General features: G+C 48.1%; 1 protein-coding gene across 1 annotated transcript; it reads right to left on the bottom strand.

Moving 5' to 3' along the window:
- Positions 1 to 11,492: 11,492 nt before the first annotated feature.
- Positions 11,493 to 19,194, bottom strand: Riiad1 (regulatory subunit of type II PKA R-subunit domain containing 1). The gene is made up of 4 exons (XM_032897826.1): positions 19,093 to 19,194; positions 18,493 to 18,569; positions 12,750 to 12,796; positions 11,493 to 11,702 (listed from the first exon to the last, which is right to left on the bottom strand). The coding sequence occupies exons 1-4, from the start codon at positions 19,177 to 19,179 to the stop codon at positions 11,632 to 11,634; spliced, it is 282 nt and encodes a 93-aa protein (XP_032753717.1). The 5' UTR covers positions 19,180 to 19,194; the 3' UTR covers positions 11,493 to 11,631.
- Positions 19,195 to 24,453: the final 5,259 nt, after the last annotated feature.

Here is a 24,453-nt window from a genome sequence, read left to right as displayed (position 1 = left end):
TTGGTTGGGAAAAAAAGAAGGGGTCAACAGTAGTGGGATGGAACGAGGTAGCAGGGCATTAGCTAGGCTCACAGTTCATGTGTCCATCTATACAACTGCCCAAAAGTTAAAAACAGGTTTTCAAGTGATCTCATCACAATGTCCAAGTACGTGATGTAACAGAGGAGCAGACTCTGTAGAGTAAATCACTTCTCCCCATATGGAGGGAAGAGATGTGGTCTCCATTTTGCTTCCCACCTGCTTGAGCTGAGGCGTCAAGCCTTTCCCTTGGGATTTACACCATTGGCTTCCTGAACGCAAGCCTTCAGACTCGCTAAATTACAATCTTCCCAGGGTCTCTGGCTGGCAGGAGGCAGAAGAGGCTCTTTGCAGCCTCTCCAGGTACAAGAACCAGTTCCTACACAGTTTCCAAACCAACAAATCCTACCAAGGATAGATCACACGTTTGGGGAAGGGTGAGGGGAAACACTAGAAATTTTCTAAAAAAGGAAACTTGGATTCGGAGGCAGCAAGCTCTAAACTGAGTCTGTTCAAATGGTGATCTGGGGTACACCCTGCTGCCGCAGCCTATCTTTTAACAGATATGTCCCTTCAGTTCTCTACTTTGAGCCTTATTCACTGTGTGTCCCCTCCATAGAATACATAGCTTGGCTTATATAGGTTTATCTGTACTGAACATGTACTGTATCTTCCATGATATAAGACAATACACTGATAAGGATCCCACTTGGTGTGTCTCTAGGATGGCTCTAAGAAACCAGGAGAAAGCCAGGGCTCACACTAAATGGTGTAAAAATGCCAGGACTTCTGTGGTAGAATATGGTATAAGAGACATGGCTCAAAAGAAGTGGGCTAGGTGTCATGGATGCCTAGCACTCAGTAGTAGGACTAGAGGGCTGGAAATTAAATGATAGCTTGGCCTACATACTGAGATTCTATCTCAAAACAAGAAATAAAAGGTTTATCTATCAGTTAGCATTGTCAATTTAACACAGCTTAGCCGTCTGAAAAGGGATTCTTTTTCACTTGAGGGATTGTCTAGGTTAGATTGGCCTGTGGAGGATTGTCTCGATTGTTAATGGGTGCAGGAGAGCCTGGCCCACTATGGGCAGCAACATTCCCTAGGCAGGTGGTCTGGGTTGCATAGGAAAACTAAGCACAAACCTGTATCTTACCAGGGATTGCTCACTAGCCAGTCTAGCTGACATAGTGAGTCCTAGAATCAGTCAGAGACTGTCTCAAAAAAATACAGCGAAGAGAAAAAGAGTAAAAGAACCATATTGACCTGTGACTCACACACACAGACACACACACACACACACACACACACACACACACACTTAAAAGGAGACTATAGCATGTTGGTCAAAGGGATCAGAACACTAAATGAAGAGATAATCCCAGCGGTAAGAATGTCTTTGAGGTTCTCTATTGGAACATAATCATTTGGTGGCTTTCTGACTTCACATACCATTCCCTCGCATGCTGTTCTAGTTTCCTTCCTGTTGCTGAGCAAAGGCAGCATCGGGGAGGGAAGGAATTACATGGCTCACGCTTCAGGTCACAGTCCATCACTGAGGGATGTCAGGGAGTATCGAGCAGAAACCATGCTTTCCTCACTCCTGTGTCCTCGCATCTAGACCCAACTATCCTTCCCATCCCCAGTCTGTACATGATACATGCTGGCTCAGCACTCTAGTATCTCTAGGGTAAGGTAGTCTCTCTCTCTCTCTCTCTCTCTCTCTCTCTCTCTCTCTCTCTCTCTCGCGTTTGTGTGGTGTATTTATGGTGTGTGTGTGTGTGTGTGTGTGTCCACGTGCGTGCATTCTAAGGAAAGGTCTTTGCCTCTGCCTCTCTGCCTCTTGGCCTCTCAGTCTCAGCCTCTGCCTCAGCCTCTGCCTCGGCCTGCCTCCTGAGTGCTGGAATTAAAAACACGCACTACCATACCCAACCAGGGAGATCCTTTTTCTCTTAGGAGGCTCTTAGCTGGGTTTTGTTCTGAGTTTGATTTTTAATTTTTTTTTAAGATTGATTGATTGATTGATTGATTGATTGATTTATGTGAGTACACTGTTGCCATCTTCAGACACACCAGAAGAGGCCACCAGATCCCTGTTGCAGATGGTCGTGAGCCACCATGTGGTTGCTGGGAATTGAACTCAGGACCTCTATTAGAGCAGTCAGTGCTCTTAGCCACTGAGCCATCTCTCCAGCCCTGATTTTTAAATTTTTAAATTACATTTGTTTATTGAGAGAGAGAGAGAGAGAGAGAGAGAGAGAGAGAGAGAGAGAGAGAGAGAGAACTCAAAGTGCCACTTCTGCAAATGTCAAGAACAACTTTCAGAAGTCAGTTCTCCCCATGTGATGCTCAGGCTTGTACCTATACCCACTGGATCTTCTCACAGGCCCTGGGTCTGCCTTTGAGACAGGCCTCTCACACCCTAGGGCAGCCATCAACTCACTGTGTAGTCCAGGGTGACCTTGAACTTTGTACTGATCCTGCCTTCATTCACTTCCTGGGTGCTCAAGTTAAAGGCTACACCACCACCCATTTTGGTTGACTGGGTTTCAATGACCCCTAATTCTTGCTTGGAAGTCATGAGTGGAGGTGGTCAGTTTTAAAGGGAGCGTGCGAGGGTGTGGGGAGGCAGTTTAGTCTGTAAAGTGTTCGCCATGCAAACATAAGGAACAGAGTTAGAATCCCAGCTCCCAGGTAAAAGCCCTCTGGCCTCAGGTACATATGTACACGTGTGCACATGCATCAACATACATGTATATAACCACACAAAAAGGGGGAGGGAGAGAAGGGAAGGAGGCTATCTCGCCGAGAAGCAGTGGTAGGCACCATTAACAAGTAGGCACCTTTGCAGGCATGAAGGATGAGAGGAAATTTGATCCAAAGCATCATCAAGTCCAGGGCTTTACATGCGGTGTTTTATGTCCTGTAGATGCTGGAGCTCTGGGTCCCTTCGTAAGGTAAGGGACAGAGCTCCGTATACAGACCTCCCTGCCTTGCAGATTTGCCTTTACAATGTGAGGACCTTGTACACTTAGCTTTTAGTCGGTGATCAATCATCCTTAGTTTTTATTGTCTTTCTCTGGTGTATTGATTACCTCCAGCCACATCCTTTATGAAACCTGATACATTTCTCAAACCTGATTTATTTCTCTCCACTACCATCCTCTTTCCCAGGCACCCCGCCCCCCAGTCCTAGTGAATGTTGTAACAATCAAAGTAAAGTGGTTGACATTCAACAGTTCTGTTTCCGTTGCTATGGGACCCTGGTTGCTGGTGAATCTACCAGTGGTCCTGCTTTAAAATCTGCCCAGCACTCAGGGTGTGTGTGTGTGTGTGTGTATGTGTGTGTGTGTGTGTGTGTGTGTGTGTGTGTGTGTGTATCCGATTGTTTTGGGGTGTTTTGCCTGCATGTATGTCTGTGCACCACATGCATGCCTACTTAGGCCAAAAGAGGGCATAGGATCCTGTGGAACTGGAATTACAGGTGGTTGTGAGTCCCCATGTGGCAGTTGAGCTGTCCTGGAAAGGGCCCAACCGAAACAACCAGGCGCCAAAGGTTCAGCTCATGTGGAGTTGGCTCCTGGGCAAGTCCATAAGGTAGGTTCTGAAAGGATACCTCAGCCTCTACTGCAGAACCTTTAAAAGAAGAGGAATTCCTCCATAAGACATTTTCTTGCCCTGATTAGCTTAATATGGTCTCGTATTTTGACTTCCTGTTCAGAGTTGCCAGCTGAAGAGAAAAACCACAAAATGGTTTGCCCTGAAGCCTTTTCTGATGTGTGGTCAAGAGTGCGCTGCAGCCTTTCTCCGCCCCTACTACCCTCCCCATCCCCTGAATAAACTCTATTCTATACTAAGAAAAATAAAAGAGTGCGCTGTGAATGTTGTTTTGTTTTGAAACTGGACTTTGTCTTCATTCACTAGATTGAATTCCTTGAGGGAAGTGTGGGCCAAGACTTCGCATCACAAATATGGGTCCTGGTAGTTGGTAAATGATCACAGAAATGAATAGTAAATGAAGGGGAGAAATCAACCCCTCAGCTGTGTTTAAGAAGCAAGCCTTGAGGCTGGAGAGATGGTTAAGAGCACTTGCAGTTGCTGGGAACCCAGGCTCAGTTCCCAGGACCAACATGACTGCTCAGAGCTGTCTACCTTCCAAGGAGTTACAGACCTCCAGGAGATGGGTGCCCTCTTCTGGCCTCCGAAGGTATCAGGCACACACATGGCGGACATACACAGGCATGCTGTTAGCATACAGCTGATCCCACCGGTTTCCCTTCAGGGATCTACAGCTGCTTACTTCAACACCTGCTATGACCAGGTGCACCAGGTGCACCAGGTGTGTGTGGCCATAAAAGGGCCCCAGTACTCCAAGATCTCTGTCTCTGCTCTGTCTCTCTGTTCCCCGCATTCTCTTCTTCTTCCTGTTCTCAGCTCTCACCCGGCCTCTCTCCCTCTCCCCGACTTTCTCTGCCCCCATGGCTCTTCTCCCGTCTGCTTGTCTACATGTCCACTCAAACCCCTTCCCCAGGTCCTCACTCCTCTTCCCTTCCCCAGTAAACCCCTTTTACACCAAATCTGTTGCATGGCATAATTTCTCCCAGGGTGCACCTTAGCTTGGCCCGCCAAAAGTACCTTTTGCTACATTATATTTCATAACCTGTGCAGAACACTCATATACAAAAAATTAGGATAAATCTTTTTTTTTTTTTTTTGGTTCTTTTTTTCGGAGCTGGGGACCGAACCCAGGGCCTTGCAAGCCTAGGCAAGCGCTCTACCACTGAGCTAAATCCCCAACCCCTTTTTTTCTTTTTCTAAGGGGAGGAGGAGAAAGCATCTGGGTGCTGGGTGAGGCAGCACTGCCAAGAAGTAAAGCCCTGAATTTTGAAATTATCCAAGAAACTTTCTACTTCAGAAATCTGAAATAGGGAGCTGGAGAGCTGGCTCAGGGATTTAAAAACACCTGTTGGTCTTGCAGGTCTTCTGGATTCAGTTCCCAGCAACCACATGATGGCTCAGAGCCATCTGTAGCGCCAGTTTCAGAGGACCTGACACAAAAACGGATAATTAAGAGAAAAGAAAAGAAAAATATCTGAAGCTGGGCCTGGTGGCACACGCCTTTAATCCCAGCACTTGGGAGGCAGGGGCAAGCAGATCTCTGAGTTCAAGGCCAGCCTGGTCTACATAATGAATTTCAGAACATCCTCGGCTATACAGAGAAACATTGTTTAGAAAAAATTTAAAAAGGAGGAAAGAAAGAAATCTGAAAATACGTGTTATTTCCCACTCCTGATACCTCCTCTGCTAAATCTCCGGACTTTGTTCTAGAACGGACTTCTCCTGATTTTATAGCGATGCCCACAAGAGGGCAGTAGAAACCAGAGCATCAAGACTGGGTGACCTGGTTTCTAGCTGCTGCCCTGGTTCCACCCTGAGAACTCAATCAAACCACGCCCCCTCAGGCTGCGCGTGCTCGAGGGAAGAGAGTACTCAAGACTTTGCATCACAAGTGTGATCAGTCCTGGCTCTTGGTAAATGACTGATCACAGAGATGAATAATAAAGAAAGGGGGAAAATCAACCTCGCAATAAATGATTCTTACTGCAAGTCTGAGTAAGAACTACAGCCATTTTGGTGGGTGAGACCCTTGGCCCAGAAGTTTCTTTAGGTCACTAGATGGCAAAGCTGGGCCAACTGGATCCACTTAGCAGCTGTCGCCTTCTTCCTAAATATCAGATACCATCTGAACAGTAATTCCAGAAGCCCTAACTTTGTAAGCCTAAAAGTAAAATAGATTAGTGGAAGTTATCAGGAAGCTCCCTCGTCTCCCATTCCAAGCGTCTGTTCTCAATGCTAAGTGGCTAAGTGTTCTTTGCGGTGACTCCTTGTCCTAGTCAGTTTTACATCAGCTTGACGCTAAGCCATCTGGGAAGAGGAACCTCAGAGAGCCTGTAGGCACCTCTGCGGTGCATTTTCTAGACTGATGATTGGTGTCGGAGGGCCCAGCTCCCTGTGGATGGTGCTACCTCTGGGGTGGTCCTGGATATTGAAGAAAGCAGGCTGAGTGAGCCCTTGAGCATCGAGCCAGTAGATAGCATCCTCCATGGCCTCTGTTTCAAAGTCTCTGCCTTGAGCTGTGTGATTGGGATGTGGAAGCCAAATAGCCCCTTTCCTCCCCAAGCCAGAGTATTTTGTTATTTGTTTTGTTTTTTTAAGGTTTATTTTATTTATATGAGCTTTTTTCAGACACACCAGAAAAGGGCATCAGATCCCATTACAGATGGCTGTGAGCAACCATGTGATGCTGGGAATTGAACTCAGGACCTCTGGAAGAGCAGTCAGTGCTCTTAACCACTGAGCCATCTCTCCAGCTCTTATTTGTTTTTAAGATTTAATTCATGTGTATGAGTGTTCTGTCTGCATGTACACTTGCACACCAGAACAGGGCACCAGACCCCATTACAGATGGTTGTGAGCCACCCATGTGGTTGCTGGGAATTGAACTCAGGACCTCTGGAGGGGCAGCCAGTGCTCTTAGCCGCTGAGCTGTCTCTCTAGCTCCTGGCCAGAGTGTTTTCAAGCTAAAGCCAGGCAATGGAGGCACTTATAATCCCAGCACTCAGGAGGCAGAGGCAGGGGGATCTCTGTGGGCTCACGGCCAGCAGAGTCTGGCCTTGGTCTACAAAGTGAGTTTCAGGACAGCCAGGGCTACCCAAAGAAACCCTGTCTTTAAAAAACAAGACAAAACAAAATCAGACAAAAAGAAAGCTAAAACACTCCCCTAAATCCTGCCTCCGCTCCAGAGGGCTCGGATTGCAGATGTGTACCCACCTCCAGTTTACTTAGTTGGGTTTTCTTTTTTTTTTTAAGATTTATTTTATGTGCGTGAGTACACTGTAGCTGTCTTCAGACACACCAGAAGAGGGCATCAGATCCCATTACAGATGGTTGTGAGCCACCATGTGGTTCCTGGGAATTGAACTCAGGACCTCCAGAAGAGCAGTCAGTGCTCTTAACCACTGAGCCATCTCTCCAGCCCCTAGTTGGGTTTTCTAACAAGATTTAATCTTAAAGTTTTCGGCTTAAGGGTCAAAAGAGGAGTAGATGGCTCCAGAAAGCCACCTACATAGGCCATGTGTAGCCTTCTCCATACACCTTGTCTAACCCTTCATGTTAACCCCTCCCATTACCCAACTGCAAATCCACACAAACCTGAACTAAGTTCAGCCCTCCATTCTGACGCCCCATGGCTTCCCTTCGGTACTTAGGAACAACCCAGTCATTCCTCCCTTCAAGAAACCTTGGAAGTCTCTAGAATCTTCACTTTCCCTTACATCTAACCTCCATTCAAATCACAGTTGGCCTCTTCCTCTCCTAACTGCCTGGGCTTCATCTGTGTTTGTGCCACTGCATAGATTAAGGCTTACAACTGCCCACCTAGCCATCCATCTGTAAAGCGAGCTGGAGCCATGCCAGGTATCAGACACTGCTGAGGGTCTGACCATGGAGTACTAAGCAGGCTCAGTAAGGGCAGCCATCACTGCAAATCCCAGGTTTATGCCACAGACAGTGGGAGAGGAACAGCTGTGAGAAGTACCGTGAAGGAAATGCAGAAGACAGTATGGTGAAAAGTACTGAGACACCTTTGGTTTTGAACATTTATATAAGTGTTTGCCTGTATGTTTGTATATGTATGTATGTATATGTATGTATGTATGTATGTATGTAGTATGTATGTATGTATGTTGGCCCATGTGTGGTACACTCCCCTAGGCCCTTAGAGAGTGACATTATTAGGAGGTGTGGCCTTGTTGGAGTAGGTGTGACTTTATTGAAGGAAGCGTGTCACTGAGGTGTTGCTCTCTCTTCCTGCTGCCTTCGGATCTAGATGTAGAACTCTCAGTTACCTCTCCAGGACCACGTCTGCATTTGTATCACCATGCTTCCCACCATGATGATAGTGGGCTGAACCTCTGAGCTGTAAGCCAGCCCCAGTTAAATGTTCTCCTTTATAAGTTTCTGGGGTTCTAGAGTCTCTTCACAGCAATTGAAACCTGAAGACACCATGTATACAGTGCCTAAAGAGGCCAGGAGGGGGCAGCAGACTCCACGGAACTCGAGTTACAGGGGCTTATGAACCACTCTGTGGGTGCTGGAAACAGAACTTGAATCCTCTGAAGATCAAGACCTCTCGAGCACTGAGCCGTCTCTCTCGATCCTTGTTTGGATCGAGACTGGTCTCATACAGTCCAAGTCGGCCTCAAACTCAGCATGTGTTTGGAGAGGATCTTGAGCTCCCAATTCTCATGCTTTTATTCCCAGGGGATAAGGATCTTTAATTATTTAAATTATCTGAGGGAGACTACTTTAGTTGGGTCTCAAAGAAAGACCCCTCCAAGACTGGTAAGCAGCAATCTACAGCACTGTTGCTGCCTAGAGACTCAAATTCTAATCTTCTCGCACATCTGCAGAGTTCTGACCACAGAGATGTCTGTGAGATCCAGCCAGGGCAGAAACCCAGTTGGGCTCATGTAGCTTCCCAGGGGGAAAAAGATCAGTACTGACAGTCCCGTCATGGTTCTTCCCTTCTGCCTCTGAAGTCCCAGGAAATGCCAACGATGCTGATCCTGAACCTGCCACCTCCAGACAGCTGTGTGAGAAAAGCGAGCCTTGTGTGCTGAAGCTGCTCTCCCCTCACCACCAGGGCATCCTGGATCACCAGACGTAGGAGAAAAGGGGGCAGAGTCCCGAGCTCCCCAAGCAGGTGCATGGGCCTGTTTGAGGATCAGAAAAAGATGAGGATGGCAGCTACAGAGTAAGGGGAAAGTAGAGGTCTATAAGGCAGAGGGGGAAGTTCCCAGGGGAGCCATCTGGGCTTAAGTTCGTGAGACACTGAGTCCTTAGGTGGGGCTAGAAAGATGGCTCAGTGACTAAACGCATTTGTTGCTCTTCTGGAGGACCCAAGTTCAGTTCTCAGTACCCATGTCAGGTGACTCACAGCTGCTTGTGAGTCCAGGGGATGTAACACCTCTGGCCTCTTCAAGTAGCTGCCTGCACACACACACACACACCTATACATAACTTAAAACAATTTTTTAAAGAGAGCATGTTCGATAAGGGTTCTTAAGATTCCCCAGTCTGTAACCCCAGTTCCAAGGAATCGGACGCCCTCTTCTGGCTTATTTGAGCACCAAGCATACATGCAGGCAAAACACTCATACTCATAAAAGATAAGTAACTTTTTAAAATGTATTAAATAAAAAAAAGAACAAGAGAGAGGATAAGCATCTCTCCATTGCTATCAGGGACCCTCCCGCCCAAGAATGAGCCGTTAGATACCCCACCAGCCTTAAAGCAGGCCTCCAAGCACCTCAAATTCCCCTGCTCCCCAATCCCACCTTCTCACTGGGGACGGCCCAAGAGGTCTAATACAACATTGCACATAAAAAGGCCTCGCTGTGTGTATGTTTTCTGATCCAAGCTTTGTTTTATTTAAAGATTTGTTTTTATTATAATTATGTGTGGTGGGGGGAGGGGAGTATGTCACATGAGTGCCCACAGAGGTCAGAGAGGTCAGAGCTGGGTTCTGACTGGGGTTGTGAGCTGCCCCATTCAAGCACAAGTCTTTAGAAAAGCAATGTGTGCTCTTAGCCACTGAGCCATCTCTCTAGCCCTGTGTGGTGTCTGTGTGTGTAACAGGGCCACACGCACATGTGGAGGCCAGGGGGCAGCCTCGGGTGCTGGTCTTCTGGCACCAAGCACTTTTATTTATTTCATTTCATTTTGATTTTTGAGACAGGGTCTTTCAGTGACCTGGAACTCACCTACTAGGTTAGGCTGGCTTACCAGGAAGCCCAAGAAATCCGCCTGCCTCCACTCCCCCAGTTCTGGGATTACAAGTGCACACCGCCACACTTGGGGTTTTTTAAATGTGAGCTCTGAACTCAGCCTCCAGCTTTCACAGAGCAAGCACGTCACTGTCTCCCGGCCCCCTTTCCTGTATTTCCTAAGCAAGGACAGCTCTGTCCGTGCCCGAGGTGCTGAAGCACAGAAATAACTCCTCCAGAGCCAGGTGCAGCAGCAAATGCCCATAATCCCCAGCACCTTCAAAGCCGTGGCTGAGGCAGGAGGATTACGACGAATTTGAGGTCAGCCTGGGCTACAGAGTGAGACTCTTTCTTGAAACCAACCCAACCTCCAAGGGTTCCAGTTCAGAACTTACACGGTTCCGAGTGTTCCTGTCCCCTGCCCTTTTTACCACTGCAGGTGAGGGCAGCGAGGAGCAAGGGATCCAAATAACACTCAGCCACTGCTCCTGTTGCCATGGCGATGTTGACAGGGGAACACAGGAGGGGCCTTTATACAGTGGAGTCAGCTGACTACAGAGGCCAAAGACGAGGCAACAAACCTGAAAGATGCCCCACACGCGTGTGCACGCACACACACACACACACACACACACACACACACACACACACCTAAACATGCAAAGGGCTTCATGCCCATCTGGACATCCTTCAACCTCTTAGCCAGACATCAAATAGATGACTGCCTTGCTCCTAAAGTCCCCAAGAACAAAGTCCTCTACCTCCCCAGCCATCTGTCATGTGTCTATTTCACTACAGTCACGGGCCTCTTGAGTGTTCCATGTCTGTCCATCTCTCTTGATGTACTTCCAGTCCGATTTCTCTCACAATTGCTTTCTATGGAAAGCAATGTAAACCACCACCTTCCATTTGAAGATACACAGGAGATAGGATGCTGAAGTCTGGACCCATTTGTTTTTATCCCAGCACAGCTAACTACGCCTTGCTCAGTATCCCCTACCTCTGGACGTGGCTGGGGTGGGAAAAGTGCCTGGCACCCATGCCCCTGACCACCTCCAGGAGAAAAGGGGCCGAGTCAGGCACTGCAGGCTGTCAAGCCCAGAGCTCTCCTCCCTTCAAATGAAAATAAGACAGAGGGCCGGCAGGTCTGGATTTAATGAGGATCCTAAAGGCCCCTACGAGAGGAGAAGGTCCACATAGCTCGGAAACCCATACGAAGGGCAACACTGCTCTCGGGCCTCCAGATGACCCTGCAAAACAGAAGTGGATTCATGAGATGACGAGGGTGGCCTTCCCACCTCACATTAAGAAAAACACAGAGAAATTTAAAAAAGAAAAACCCTCTCCAGCCTTCAAAATGGTTTCAGGAATCATCCTGTCTGTGGGGGAAGGGGCTATAAAACACATTGTGGCCTTAAGGGCTTATCTTGATGTACAAGGCTGTTGGAAAAACTGTAGGAGAGACTCTGCTCAAGACTCTGAGGGCTCCTCACCTCTAGGGCTCAGGAAAAGGACTTCCTGACCTCTCCCCCTCCCTAATCCCCAGGACAACTTCCATATCCATCCCCTCCCCCAAACCACCTCACTAGACCAAAGACCCCTGTCACCAACACAGAGACCAACTCCCGGCCTCCGTCCCCCTAGACTGTCGGGAAAATGGCCTGCTGTCGGCACACTGCTCTGCTGTTCCTCCTCTTGCGTTCTTTCACAGGAGTGAGGCTAACACCCACCCAAGGCTGGACTCCTTCTGCCTTCTCCCAGCAGCTGAGCATTGTGGCTTGCTAATTAGGCTCCCTTCTTCTCTTTAATTAGCTGCATGTGAATTTTGTTGGGAAGTCTTGGATCTGTGAAATAGTCTGGGATGAAAATCAGAACAAAATCATTCACACTGAAGGGGAAAACCCGGGCGACAGTTTACTCTGCTAAAGAGTCATGCTTTGTGCTAGCAGGGCTCCCCGGTGGGCCCCACTTAACAATACAATCTCGGGGGTTGGGGGTTTAGCTCAGTGTGGCCTTGGGTTCGGCCCCCAGCTCCGGAAAAAAAAAAAAAAAGAAAATAATACAATCTCAGTGTCCATACTGCCCCTGGCCGCTGCCCCCATGAATACCAGGAAACTATCCTAAGCAAGGCTTGTGCAGGTGGCCCAGGCGTTCTGCTCTTGGCCCACTCGATGCTTCGGGAGCCACCAAGAGCTGAGATTCTGACTTTTCTGCCTCGGACCATCTTAGGACCTGGCCTCCTCCACTTAGGTTGGTGCAGACCTTTTCTGAGAACACCCTCTCCCAGGAGAGCCAGGCTCACAGCATGACGACAGAAGACAGTTTTTACACAGGAAGAATGTGAGTCACAGTGCATCTGCTGTGGTGAAGGCCTCCTCAGAGCACTGTGGGCTCCCAGGGTTAACTGCACCCAAGACGCCAGCTGCAGCTCCTCACTCTGTATTGTTTGACCCGAAGCCATCTCTGCAGCCAAGTCCATTAAAGTCACCCAGGGAGCCTTCAAAACCTTGGCTGCCCTGCCCTGCACCAGACTAATTAAATAGAAACCTCTAGAGGTGAGGCCTGGGCATCAGCATTTTTTAAAAGCTCCCCAGGTGGTTTTAGTGGGCAGCCTGGGTCAGGAACCACTTTGAGATCTCCATAGACTAGGGCTGCCTGGCTCTCCTTTGGGAATCTCAAAATTCTTAATCCTCACCAAGAGAAGTCCTGCCTCAGTGCTGCTCTGGCCTCATTTTGAGAAAAAGACAGGAAAATGAAAAGCTCTTCAAAAAAACAGCTCCTGCAAGGGACATCAGGTGAAAATGGAACCCAGACTCACAGAAAGTCCCAAGCTTGTCCAACTCTAGACCCCAATTCTGCTTCTTGCACAGACACGCGGGACACCCCCATTTCACTGTACTCACATGCAGCAAATTCAAGAATGTTCTCTGGTCTTCTCAGAAACATCTCTCTGTAAAATATTTTTAAAGAAAGAAAAGAGAGGAGGCGATGATGGGAGGTGCAGGCTGCGGCCACTGCCCCATCTTGCTCTTTGGAAACCAGATTAATGACGGCCTCCCCTTCTAGACGTCAATAGATCAGGGGGTCTTAGACAAAAGTCATGAGGATCTAGGGTAAGGAACAAAACAATGGAGTGGCTGGGCATGGTAACCATGCCTTTAATCTGGGCACTCAGGAGACGCGGGCAGGTGGGTCTCTGTGCAGTGTGTAGGCCAGCCTGGTCTACACAGTGAGGCCCTGTCTCAAAAGAACACAAACCAAGCATTCAAACAGAAATCAACCGAAGCCATGTTCATCCCAAGAGGCTCTGTGCAGCAGGCAGGTGGGGTTCCGTCACCTGACACTTCCACACACTCAGCCAATGAACAGTGTCTCCCGAGCCTCCATGCCCAAAAGTTTTCAAAAAATTGTCAGAATGCAGCCCTGTGATGGTCTGGAAGTTTATCCATGGATTTCCCCAGGCCAGGGAGACAATGAATGAGCTAAAAAACAACATCAAGGACTTGAGAGGAGTTCTTAGCTCCGTTGAGCAGCTGACAGACGTGATGGTAATGCCAAAGTTTCCATGCAACCAGGGTACTGGAAATGTCTGACAGCCCAGAAAGTTTCACAGTTCATAAAACATGCACACTAATACCATCTCACTTTATGACGTCCCCACAAGTGATAATTGTATCCTACTTTGCTTATAAAGAAAACTCTGAATCTTCACCAAGAGAAGTCCTGCCCCAGTGCAGCTCTGGCCTCATTTGGAGAAAAAGACAAGAAAGTTTTCGTCGCAGAGACCTCAAAAAGATTGATCATGTGCCCAAGTTCACACAGAGTAAAGAAAGCAGAGGCCCAGGTCTGTGTCTCCAAGGACAGAGCTCCCTCTGGTGATTTCCTGGCCACAGGCGGTCTGACCTGGCCGGCCACCTTCAGTTTCAGGCACTCCCTTGGCTGAAGTCTCCCTTCCTGAGAAAGCCCTCACCCAAGGCTTAGTAAGGTTGTTTCATTCCTCCTTCAGTGCAATTAGACAACTGTTGAGTATAAATTATATGTATGTAGGTAACTACGATATGTGAGGAATGATTTTAAAAAGAAGGAGAAGAAAGATAGGGGCTAGGAGGATGACTCGGTAGCAAAGAATGCAGCTGCCCAAGCAGGAGAACCTGAAATCTAACATCGATGTCCAAATCTAGGCCACGACCTGGTGCCTGCGACCCCAGCATTGAGAGGACTGGAAGTACAAGGATCACTGGGGCTCGCCAGTGTTTAGCCTCGATCAGATTCTGTGAATAAGGCATAGAGTAGTCTGGCCTCCACATGCTTGTGCATGGACACACACAAACACAAACACACACAAACACACACACACACACACACACACAACACACACATACACATACATACATACATACACACATATACACATGTGCACACACAGATATGAGTACACACAGACATATACACACATCCACATGAGTGCACACATACTCAAGCACACACATGCACACAATAAATACAGCCCAGTCTCAATTAACTTACAGGCAAAAGAAGACAGGTAAGTTTCCCAAAAGGCCAAGGAACTTCAAGTAAGTGCTAAAAGGTTACTCAATAGTACTTGGGAGGGGGACTGGTTGCTGAAAGTGAGACCCCAAAGCCTTTCACAGAGTTTTGTGATACAAATGGGATTTAACTATCAAAAATAAAGATTGAGAGACCAGAACATTCCAGGGCCAGGGAAACAGCAAGACCAAACAAAGCCCAGAGATGTCAACAGTCCTGTGTCCTGGGTGTGACTGCCTTGGGGTTAGCAGCTGGGTTGTCTGCTGTTCTATCCCCAGGGTCCGGGAGAGCACTCAGGGGTGTCTGCCTGGGCTCCCTGGGCTCGGGGAATAGCTAGAAAGGTCGTCTGGTCAGCATACAGACATGCGTGGTGGAGGAGACATGAAGAACTCAGGATGGAATGGTTGGTAGAGCATGTGCTTAGCACAAGACACCAGGGTGCCCGGCACGGTGAAAAAGAAGGTGGTGACAGCAGCGTGTGCTGGAGTCCCAGGCACAGGGTGGAGGTAGTACTGAGGAAAAAGAAGTGGGCACAACATGGCAGGGACTCTCCAGTCTTTGCGCCACGGACAAAGGGCAATGGATTTGTGCTGTTAGACCTGATTCACGCCTGTCCTCCCACTACCCAGAGGCTGAGGCCAGCCTGGCCTCTGTTGTGAGACTTTTCCCGAAATCCTTAGTAGTGGGGTCCCTTGAGATGTCTGTACCTCCATCTGGAGTGTAACCATGCATGGGAAGTCTGTCCAGCTTAAGACTTGTCCCTTGTCTCTATATTTCAACAGGTTGTTTGAAAATGAACAGAAAAGGCAGTGTTGAGGAGCCGCTCTCAAGAGTCTTCTAGACGAGGGTGACAGACAGAGCTGGAGGAAGATTCGTTTGCCTTAGCCTTCGAGGATGGTGCAGTTCCAGCCGAGTCTCAGGTTTCGGGGTTTGCTCCCCATACTTCTAATTGCTCGGGCCCAGACTGAAGGTATTAAGTGCACTGCATTTCTGAAGGGTGGGGGCTAAACGACCACAAATCACGGAATCCAGAAAACCCAATCTGAGGCCGCTCTTCCCAACGGGAACAGTTTGCAACTTCATCCAGCAAGCACACCCCAGGGACAGGCCTGGACAGGCAAGCTTCCTTCCCCCGGCCTGCCTTCCCCTTCCTCTTTACAGAGGGGCCAGGACAAGCTCACCCAGATGAGCTTCAGGACAGTAAAGCCACTCGGGTTGGGCTGCTTGGCCTTGGGAGGTGAAAGGAGGAAGAGGAGGGCTTTAGGGGCCGCAGGGATACTGCAGAGCTGGTCCCAGATGCCCCATCTCTTCCTGGAAACTTCCTGGACAAACAAGGCACAGGGCCACCCAGAATCCCACCCTCTCATTCACCACCCCGGGTGCTAACCCCTTGTTTGTGGATGATGCAGGGTAGGTCTAACAGTGTTAGAGTGGGTCCTCAGTGTTTTTTAATTTCTCTGCCAGAACCATCCCCAGCTTAGACTGTAAGCTCCCAGCATTGGAGCCACTCGTTCTTTATTTCCCTTTAGAATAAAAAGTGCAAACAGAAACCCCACATCTGACGCTGGAGAAGACTCTGAAATACCTTTTGTTTTTCAAGACAGGTTCCCTGTATGTAGCCTTGGCTGGTCTGGGACTCACTATATAGACTAGATGGCACCTTGAACTCACAGAGATCTGCTTTCTCTGCCTTCTGAGTGCTGGGATTAAAAGTGTAGCCCAGCACACCCAGCTTGCATGCAGTATCACCTGCCCTTCACAGAGGCCAGGTCTCGGTGCTCACTAACTCCTTTCCTACCTACGGTGTGCATCTGAAGCTCCTTGGAGAAATGGCAAAAATATGAAAACTAGCAAGATCCAAGGAAAAGCAAAGGGGCCTGGGAAGTCAAAAGGACTTGGGCCTGAACCCAGTTCTTCACACGTGGCTAAGAAGTTCCGCGTGCACCTGTGCATGCAGCAGTGCATGGTGGGAACAACCAGGGCGTGGGAGCCCTGGTCAGCAACCTGAGGAATGTACTTCTCACCTGAGCTTAACTTGTCTGATTTGCAGAAACAGAAACAATAGAGGCTGTCTTCTATGTCTTTCTAAGATTTATTTGTACTTGACGAGTATGAGTGTTTTCTTAACATGTATGTAGATGTACTACATGCATGTGTCATGCCTGAGGAAGCCCAAAGAAGTTGTCAGAACCCCTAGAGCTGGAGTTACAGGCCATTAGCCATCCTGTGAGTACTGGGAATTGAGCCAAGGTCTTGTGTAAGGGCGGCAAGTGGGCCTAACTGCTGAGCCATCTCTCCAGCCCCCATAAAACGGCTTTTAATTAATAATAATGGGCTGAGTGTGTGACACACACCTTTAATCCAGTACTCAGAAGGCAGAGGTGGGCAGATCTCTGAGTTTGAGGCCAGTCTGGTCTACATAGTGAGTTCTAGGCCAGCCAGGCCTATATAATTAAACTCTGTCTCAGAATCATCTCAGAATTACCTCTCTTTTATAGCGTCACTGCAGGGGTGTGTGTGTGTCTGTGTGTGTGTGTGTGTGTGTGTGTGTGTGTGTGCAAAATGTTACCAAGATGCCAACACAATATAAACACACAGACACACACATGGTACCACCAGCTTGGAACATCAGACAGTTACATAAACCAAAGACTGACATCGCCATCGCAATGCAGCACCTAGCAATGGCCACCAGCGTCACGTTAACCGTGCTGACTGGCTGGAATCAAACAGAACTTTCGCGGGTAACTCTTGCTGCTTCATGACTCCTCAGTTCTTTCCCTGTTACCCCACTAAGAGATTGAGACAGGGTCTCACTATGTAGCCTGGCTGGATCTCTATGTAGATCAAGCTGGCCTCAGACTCACAGAAATCCCCCTGCCTCTGGCCCCCATGTGCTGGAACTGAAGGTATGTGCTATATCCAGTGTCTCAAATCCAGTGCCTTACCACGGCGGGGCCTTTCTGCAGTCTCAGATTTTTCTGTTTAGATGGAATACCCTGCAGAAACCTGTTCTAAGACACCCTGGGAAATGGGGATTTTATTTCTTTACTGATTTTTAGCTTTTTGAGATAGGGTTTTACTCTGTCATCAGACTGGCCTTGAATTCCAAATTCTCCTGTCTCTGACTCCCAAACTGTGGGACCATGAGATTGCCATCAAACTTGGAAAATAGTATTATTTTGCCTTAATATTTTTCTTTCTTTTTGGTTTTTAGAAATAAGGTTTCACTAATGTCATCCAGGCTGACCTTGAACTTGTGATCCTCTTGCCTTAGCTCCCAACGCACTGGGTTCCTTGTCATTTTTCTGCAGCATTCTCAGGTAGGCCATGGTGCACTACTGGAACCCTTTCCTCCTGTGGGTGGGAGCAGTGTTCTACACCGATGCCCGTGCACTGTTGCCCAATGCCACAGTGACTCGGGGTATATGCTTATCTTTAAAGTCAATGAACATTAGCATTTTAAAGAGTGTAGAGATAACTGAAGAAAATTCCCAAGTGTCAGTTATAAAAGGTTGACCCTAAGGTATTCTCTAACTTTTAAGAGGTCAAAACCAAGATACACTGGTGTATTTGCGTAGTTCCAACCCCTGGGATGGTGCTGGCAAGAGAATCACAAGTTTAAAGCTATCCTAGGCTACATAATGAGTTTGAGTTCGAAGCCACCCTTGGCTATCTGAGACCCTGTTTTTAAAAATCAATAAATAAATCAAAGGAAGAGGAAACAGTTTTACTGTTTTGGTTTTGAGTCTGGGTCTCACTGTATAGTTCAGGCTGGCCTCAAACTGAAGGTTCTCCCTGACGGTGGCTATTAGAGAGTGTCTAAAGAAAAAGGCACGTTGGGCTGGAGAGATGGCTCAGTGGTTAAGAACACCCACTGCTCTTCCAGAGGTTGAGTTCAAATCCCAGCAACCACATGGTTGCTCACAACCATCTGTAATGAGATCTGATGCCCTCTTCAGCTGCGTCTGAAGATAGCTGCAGTGTACTCACATATAATAAATAAATCTTTTAAATAAAGAGGCATGCATACTAATCCAGTCATCCACTGGTAAAGTTCTGACTAGCTACCCAAGGCCAGCCTGTCAAACCACCTACCTGAAGAAGCTGCTAATGAGAAGGGACACCTCTTTGTGGGTTCTCAAGTATTTTTCATTTGCAATCCGAGTCTGGATCTAAGGAGCAACAACCAAGAGTCAAGATCTGGTGAGACAGATTCAGGATTCAACCCTTGAAGGATGTGTGAAGTTGCGTGGGGTGCGGGGGATGGGACACAAGCCAGGTCTGGAGTGCTTGAAAGCTATCTTCCGGATTTTCTCTTGAGGTAACCTCATTTCTTTTCTCTTCAGGAAGAGATTCCTATTGCTTGGGCTGGGCTGGAACTTGCCGAAGCTGGCCTTGAACTTCTGATCTTCTTGCCTCTACCTCGGGAGGGGGACGAGGGGGTGAACGGGATTAGAACCAGGGGTCTGTGCATGCGAGGCCAGCACTCTGCCAACTAGCTACACCCCCTGTCGTTTCTCTGGCCTGATCCCTATTTGGTTCGCCTTGCACTTTCAAGTGCCTGGTGGGTCACTTAGCTGGGGGAACCAGGCCCCGCTCCGTTTTCCGAGGACCCTCCTTCCTGTCTGAGGGATCCCAGCCTAGTGGGGCTTCACTTTGATAGAAACGGGTTTTAGGTGACACCAACTCACGCACCTTGAAATCTCGCAACTGCTCCAGTTGCTCGGGGCTCAGCGTTCCCGGATCCGGCCCCACTAGCCCTTTGCGTCCGGTCTCCTCCATCTAGCTGCACTCGGTTGTCTAGGCGACAAGCCGCCAGTAACGAAGGCCCGCCCCTCTGCCCGCCCCGCCCCATATAAAACCAACCCTTTTCAGACGGGGAAGGCAGAATCCCACCGAGGGAAGCAAGGTCACTCTGCAGCTAAATTAACTTGGATTTGGGGTCTTCAGGGGAGTATTTTTCTTAGACTTAAAGACTGATCTGAATTGTATATGAAATGAGCCCTTCTTGATCCCACTCGACCTCAAATCGTGCATTTACTTAGCTAGAGGAAGCCAGAAAGAGGTTCCTAGCGCAGGGTCCTCCAGAATCCAGCTCCCAACTTGGACAGACGCTATGTTTGCCGAAAGAAATCCAGGCTTCTCCTCTTCCCTCTGGCCCGAAGCATTCCATCTGTTCTATAGACAGACACTAGATACTGAAGTCCTGGATTCCTGAAATATGAAAGCACCCCAGAGCATGGTGGGAGCCAAGCTCTGTAATTCTCAAACTCAGAATGCTCGATCTGGGCAGCGCTTTGGCAGAATTTCCCTCCTGGGAATGACTTCCTCAGGTAGACTAATTTTCTCTTCACCTTAGACTCCTCGTAAATTGTAAATTACTTTTCTCGCTCTCAACTGAATATGAAAAGAGGGAACTAACTGGCTGCAAGATTTGTTCTTCTAGTATCTAATTTAGAAGGGTAAGTGAAACATAAAACCACCGTTCTCAAAATAGTTGCCTGGAAAGGGCAGGAGCCTGTCTGTCAACACAGACACACACACACACACACACACACACACACACACACACACACACACACACACACACAAGCTTTCCCTGTTTGGAGAGATGGTACAGAGACCTTCAGAGAAGCAGGAGACAGAATCCCAAAAGAGTTTGGGATTACCCACCCATCCCCACCCCCCACACCCCATGCCTAAGCCAAGACGCAGCATGAAAAAAAAAGCTAAGTGTTAGGCCGAGGAGGGATCTCTGTGATCTGAAGGCCTCCACCAAAGCAGCAGAAACAGTGTTAACAATCCCAAGCCCGGAAGCAGGTGGACCAGGCTGTGGCTGTAAGCCTCTTCCTAGGGCCCATGTGGGTTAGCAATCATTTAGGTTGTTTATCTGTTTTTTTTTTTTTTTTTTTTTTTAGTGAGGGAGATAAGCTGCCATCTGCCAGAAGCAACGTTTTCCCAGCAAGAGCAGAGGTCACCCAAGGGTGATAGTTTCTGTTGGAGGGAGACGTTAAGATAAAATCCATAGACTTATAGCGAGTGTGTCTGGCACGGTCTCTCAGTTCCTGAATGCTTGAAATTCGGCTGTGTTAGATTTGCCAGACATTTAAAATACACCCTGGATCCTGAAGACTTAATGGAAGAAAATAATGCAAACTATCTCAATAACTTTATATATACTGCATGTTCAAATAGTGTTGTGAAAATAGTAGGTTAAATAAAATCTTTGTGTGCATGTGTGCGTGTATTGTGCTCATGTGCATGTGTATGTTATACGTGTGTGTTGTACATATATGCGCGCGTGTGCGTGTGTGTGTGTGTGTGTGTGTGTGTGTGTGCGCTATGCACGTGTATTAACAAGAGGTTCTTGTCCAGTGTTAGTCAGGCACCACTTTACCTTACAGTGAATCTAGAGCAAGGCCCGGAGGTGCAGGAATCCACATAATCTGCTGCCCTGGAGAGGAAAGCAGAGATTCAAGACAGCAGCCACCATTTTCTGTGAGTGCTAAGGATCTGAACTCAGGTCTTCATGCTTGTATAGCAAACACTTTACCTCCGAGCCATCTCCTCAGCCCTTTAAAATGATTTGTAAACCAAACAAGGTCTCACTGTAGCCCTGGCTGACCTGGGACTCACTGCATAGACCAGGCTGGTCACAAACTCACAAGAGACTTGCCTATGTCTGCTTCCCAATTTGGGGATTAAAAGTGTGTGCTATCACTCCTAGCTCCATAACATTACTGTTTGAAAGTAACTTCGCAAGCTAGACCCCATACAGTGGGTCACTTCTGTAACCTCAAGTACTTGGAAAGTGGAGGGTGGAAGGCCAGGAGTTCATCTTGGCCTACACAGTGAGTTCCAAGCCAGCTTGGGATACAAGAGACCCCATCCCAAATAAACAAATATATAATTCTTAAAATGTCAGTAAACAAGCACACACCTTTAGTCCTACACTCCTGAAGCAGAGGCAAAGAGGGTCTTTGTGAGCTTGAAGCCAGCATGGTCTATGTAACAGGTTCCAGGACAGCCAGGGCTGCATAGCGAGATCCAGCCTCCAAAAACAAACTAACAGTAAACAAGCCAGCAAGATGCTCAGTGGGTAAAACACCACACAAGCCTGAAGACCCAAATTCGATCCTACATAAAGGTGGAAGGAATTAGAGGATCCACTCCTGAGAGTTGTTCTTTGACCTTCACACATGCACTGTGAAGCTGGCAAGCACACACACACACACACACACACACACACACACACATAAATCAATAAATGTAATTTTAAAGGGGAAGAAGAATGACTCTGCAAAGTTGTCTTCTGACCTCTACATGCAAGCCATGGTACACTCACCCCACACAGTAAAATAATAGTGATGATGGTGATGATGATGGTGGTGGTGGTGATGATGATGATGATGATGACGACAACAACGATGACAGCAACGTAAAATCAGTGAACTTTTGGGAGGGTTGTTGTCTCTCTATGTAGCTCTGGCTGTGGTCAAACTTGCTATGTAGAACAGGCTGACCTGGAACTCACAGAGATTGCCTGCCTCTGCCTCCCAAGAGCTGGGATTAAAGGGATGTGCCACCATTCCTACCCCATTTTTAAGGTGATTTATTTATTTTTGTATGTAGAGCTGTTTTGCCTGCATGTATATTTGGGTACCATGTACATGCATGTGGAGGCTAGAAGAGGGCATAAGATCTCCTAGAACTGGAGTTACATGTGATTGACAGTCCTGATACAGGTGCTGGGGAGTTGAACCTGGGTCCTCTCAAAGAACAGCCGGTGTCTTAACTCCTGAGCCATCTCTGTCCAGCACCTATGTATGTATGTATGTATGTATGTATGTATGTATGTATGTATGTATGTTCTAATACATAGAACTTAGCTCTTGCTGCAGAGGAATAGGAAAGAGTGAGTTTATGGATGGTGTGTAGAGAAAATCTCCTGGGGGAATCAAGGCCTGAAGCCTCATTCCTTAGAGAGAAGATTCTGACGATGGGCTCCTGAGCCACAGGGCCCCTTAGTCTTTATCCCTCAGACTGACAGCACTGCGGATACGTGCCCATAGCCATTCAGCGAGGAGAGTCTGCTGAGTACCCTCTCCCCTCCCTGAGGCTGACGGCAGCAGACTGGACATAAGCAAAGGACGGAAAGTTCTTTGCTGACTCCAGCTGCCTCCCAGTTGCTGCTTGGGAAGAGGAGCAGGAGGGGTTCATTGAAATTCATTTTTGTGAATGTTTAATATTTCAATTAATATGATTAAGCTCAAGCCTGAATGAGCAGCAGGGCGGCAGATCTGCTGAGAAGACACAGGGTAATGAGATCAGTGGGCCCATCCGTGGGGTCTCCCACGTCCACAGGGCGTGATCTGTTTAGCGTCTCCATAAATGTCAAGATCAAATTAGAAGGCAAGAAAGGAGAAGAGGGGGTGGGGCAGGTGAATGGAAAGTTACTGTGGAGAATTATAGCTTCCTACTTCCTGGTCCCCTGGCACTCCCATGGCATCTCCAGGCTACTCATCATGGAGTCTCCTCTCATCCTCTCAACCCATTCTAGGGCACTCTATTGGGAGGACCTGGGCGTCTGCACGATGAAGTGTTATCAAGTCGCAAACATACACTCACTTCGCTCACATATATATTTATACACACAGACACAATGTAGCTTCAGGCCACAGAAACCCAGATTAAAGAAGGTGGAAGAAGTCACTAGGGAACAGGGCAGTAGGAGGAAGCATGAAGTCTCACCCAGTGCTTCAATGAGCACAGAGGGAAAGAAAGGCCAGGTTCACACCAGTTCATTCCCATAAGGAATGCTGGGTGTGAGCATTCAGCGTCTGACCTCAGGACCCACCCTGCCCAGGCTGGACTCTCTGTGTTTTAGTCTCTTCATCCATATCATCTGAGGCGGTGTGTTTCCCCAGTTAGAAAATCTAGCACATTTGGAAAGCTCCCTAGGACATGTTGTTTTAGTTCCAGTGGTGGGACCTGATCGCTGTGATAACTCAGGAATGGAGACCCCCAGGATGCATGCAGGCGTCTCAGAGACGTCGCAGCTCCAGCCTGGGCAGAAGGGGAAGCAGGGGTTGCTATACGGAAGTTGCCAAGGGAGCGGATGGATGGTGAACCAGGACTGCTACCACAGAGAGCTGATGCCAACAGATACACGGGGCAGGTGTGGTGCTGGAGCACAGAGGGCTCATCTTCCCATAGACTGTGGAACATAGGACCAAGTTTAGAAGTGTAACCGTTTAGGAGAAAAGTAGTTTCTAATGTATTTTTTGCCTCCTTTCATCTGATTCTGAGTTCCACCCAAGGAACCTAACAAAAGGAAGCAAAGGAAGGAGAAATGGGATACTCTGCCCCCGAGGGGAGCCTGGCAGCTGTGCCTGTGCCTGTTCCCACAGAAGGAATCAAGATTCTCCACTTGTCACGGGCTCTTGCATGAAGCGTTTGTTAAGCACCTACTATGTACGAGCAAGACACCACACTAGATACTGGGGACAGTCGGACACTGAGTCTTGGTCTTCAAGCATAGTACAAGTGAGAGCTGCTGCCAGCTGCTGCCTCCCTGCCCAAGTATACACACAACACCTCCAGAGAGAAGGAAGGGGGTGTCTGAAAATGCCAGGCTGCTAAGCTACTCTTGTTCCTTTTTCTGGAAAAGTATGCAGACTCTCTCTGACTCACTTCCACTGACTCTCTCCTTTCCCACACCCGTTTGAATTTTTTCCTCTCCGCCTCACTTTTGCTCTTTCCCCCTAGACCCTGTGACCACTTCCTTCCTCATATACACATCTCTCCCTGCTCTTCAGCGTGCGGGATTGCTCTTTCCCTTTTCCCTTCCTTGTTTCCTTCCTTGGGTTCTCACTTTCAGACTCCCCAAAGACCAGGCTGCCCTCTCCTCCCCACCCCCAGCTTCCATCTCCTGGGTCTGCTCTTCCTCTTCCAGCACCGGGGACAGCTCCAACCCCCGGAACAATGGACCCCACCCTAGGGCTCCTCTATAAATTCTCCATCTTAGTGTCTTTCCCAACTCCTGATTGGGGAGGA

This window comes from Rattus rattus, chromosome 3, assembly GCF_011064425.1.
Source record: "Rattus rattus isolate New Zealand chromosome 3, Rrattus_CSIRO_v1, whole genome shotgun sequence".
In the NCBI taxonomy this organism is placed as follows: Eukaryota; Metazoa; Chordata; class Mammalia; order Rodentia; family Muridae; genus Rattus; species Rattus rattus.
Note: the sequence above shows the minus strand (reverse complement) of the source record. Positions and strands in the feature narration are given on the sequence as shown.

Excerpts from the sequence above, each read along its gene's own strand:
- Riiad1 (XM_032897826.1), bottom strand. The coding sequence starts at position 19,179 with ATGGAGGAGACCGGACGCAAAGGGCTAGTGGGGCCGGATCCGGGAACG. Across the intron at positions 18,570-19,092 it reads AGCAGTTGCGAGATTTCAAG|ATCCAGACTCGGATTGCAAA; the intron begins GTGCGTGAGTTG and ends GTTGCTCCTTAG. Across the intron at positions 12,797-18,492 it reads CTCATTAGCAGCTTCTTCAG|AGAGATGTTTCTGAGAAGAC; the intron begins GTAGGTGGTTTG and ends AATATTTTACAG.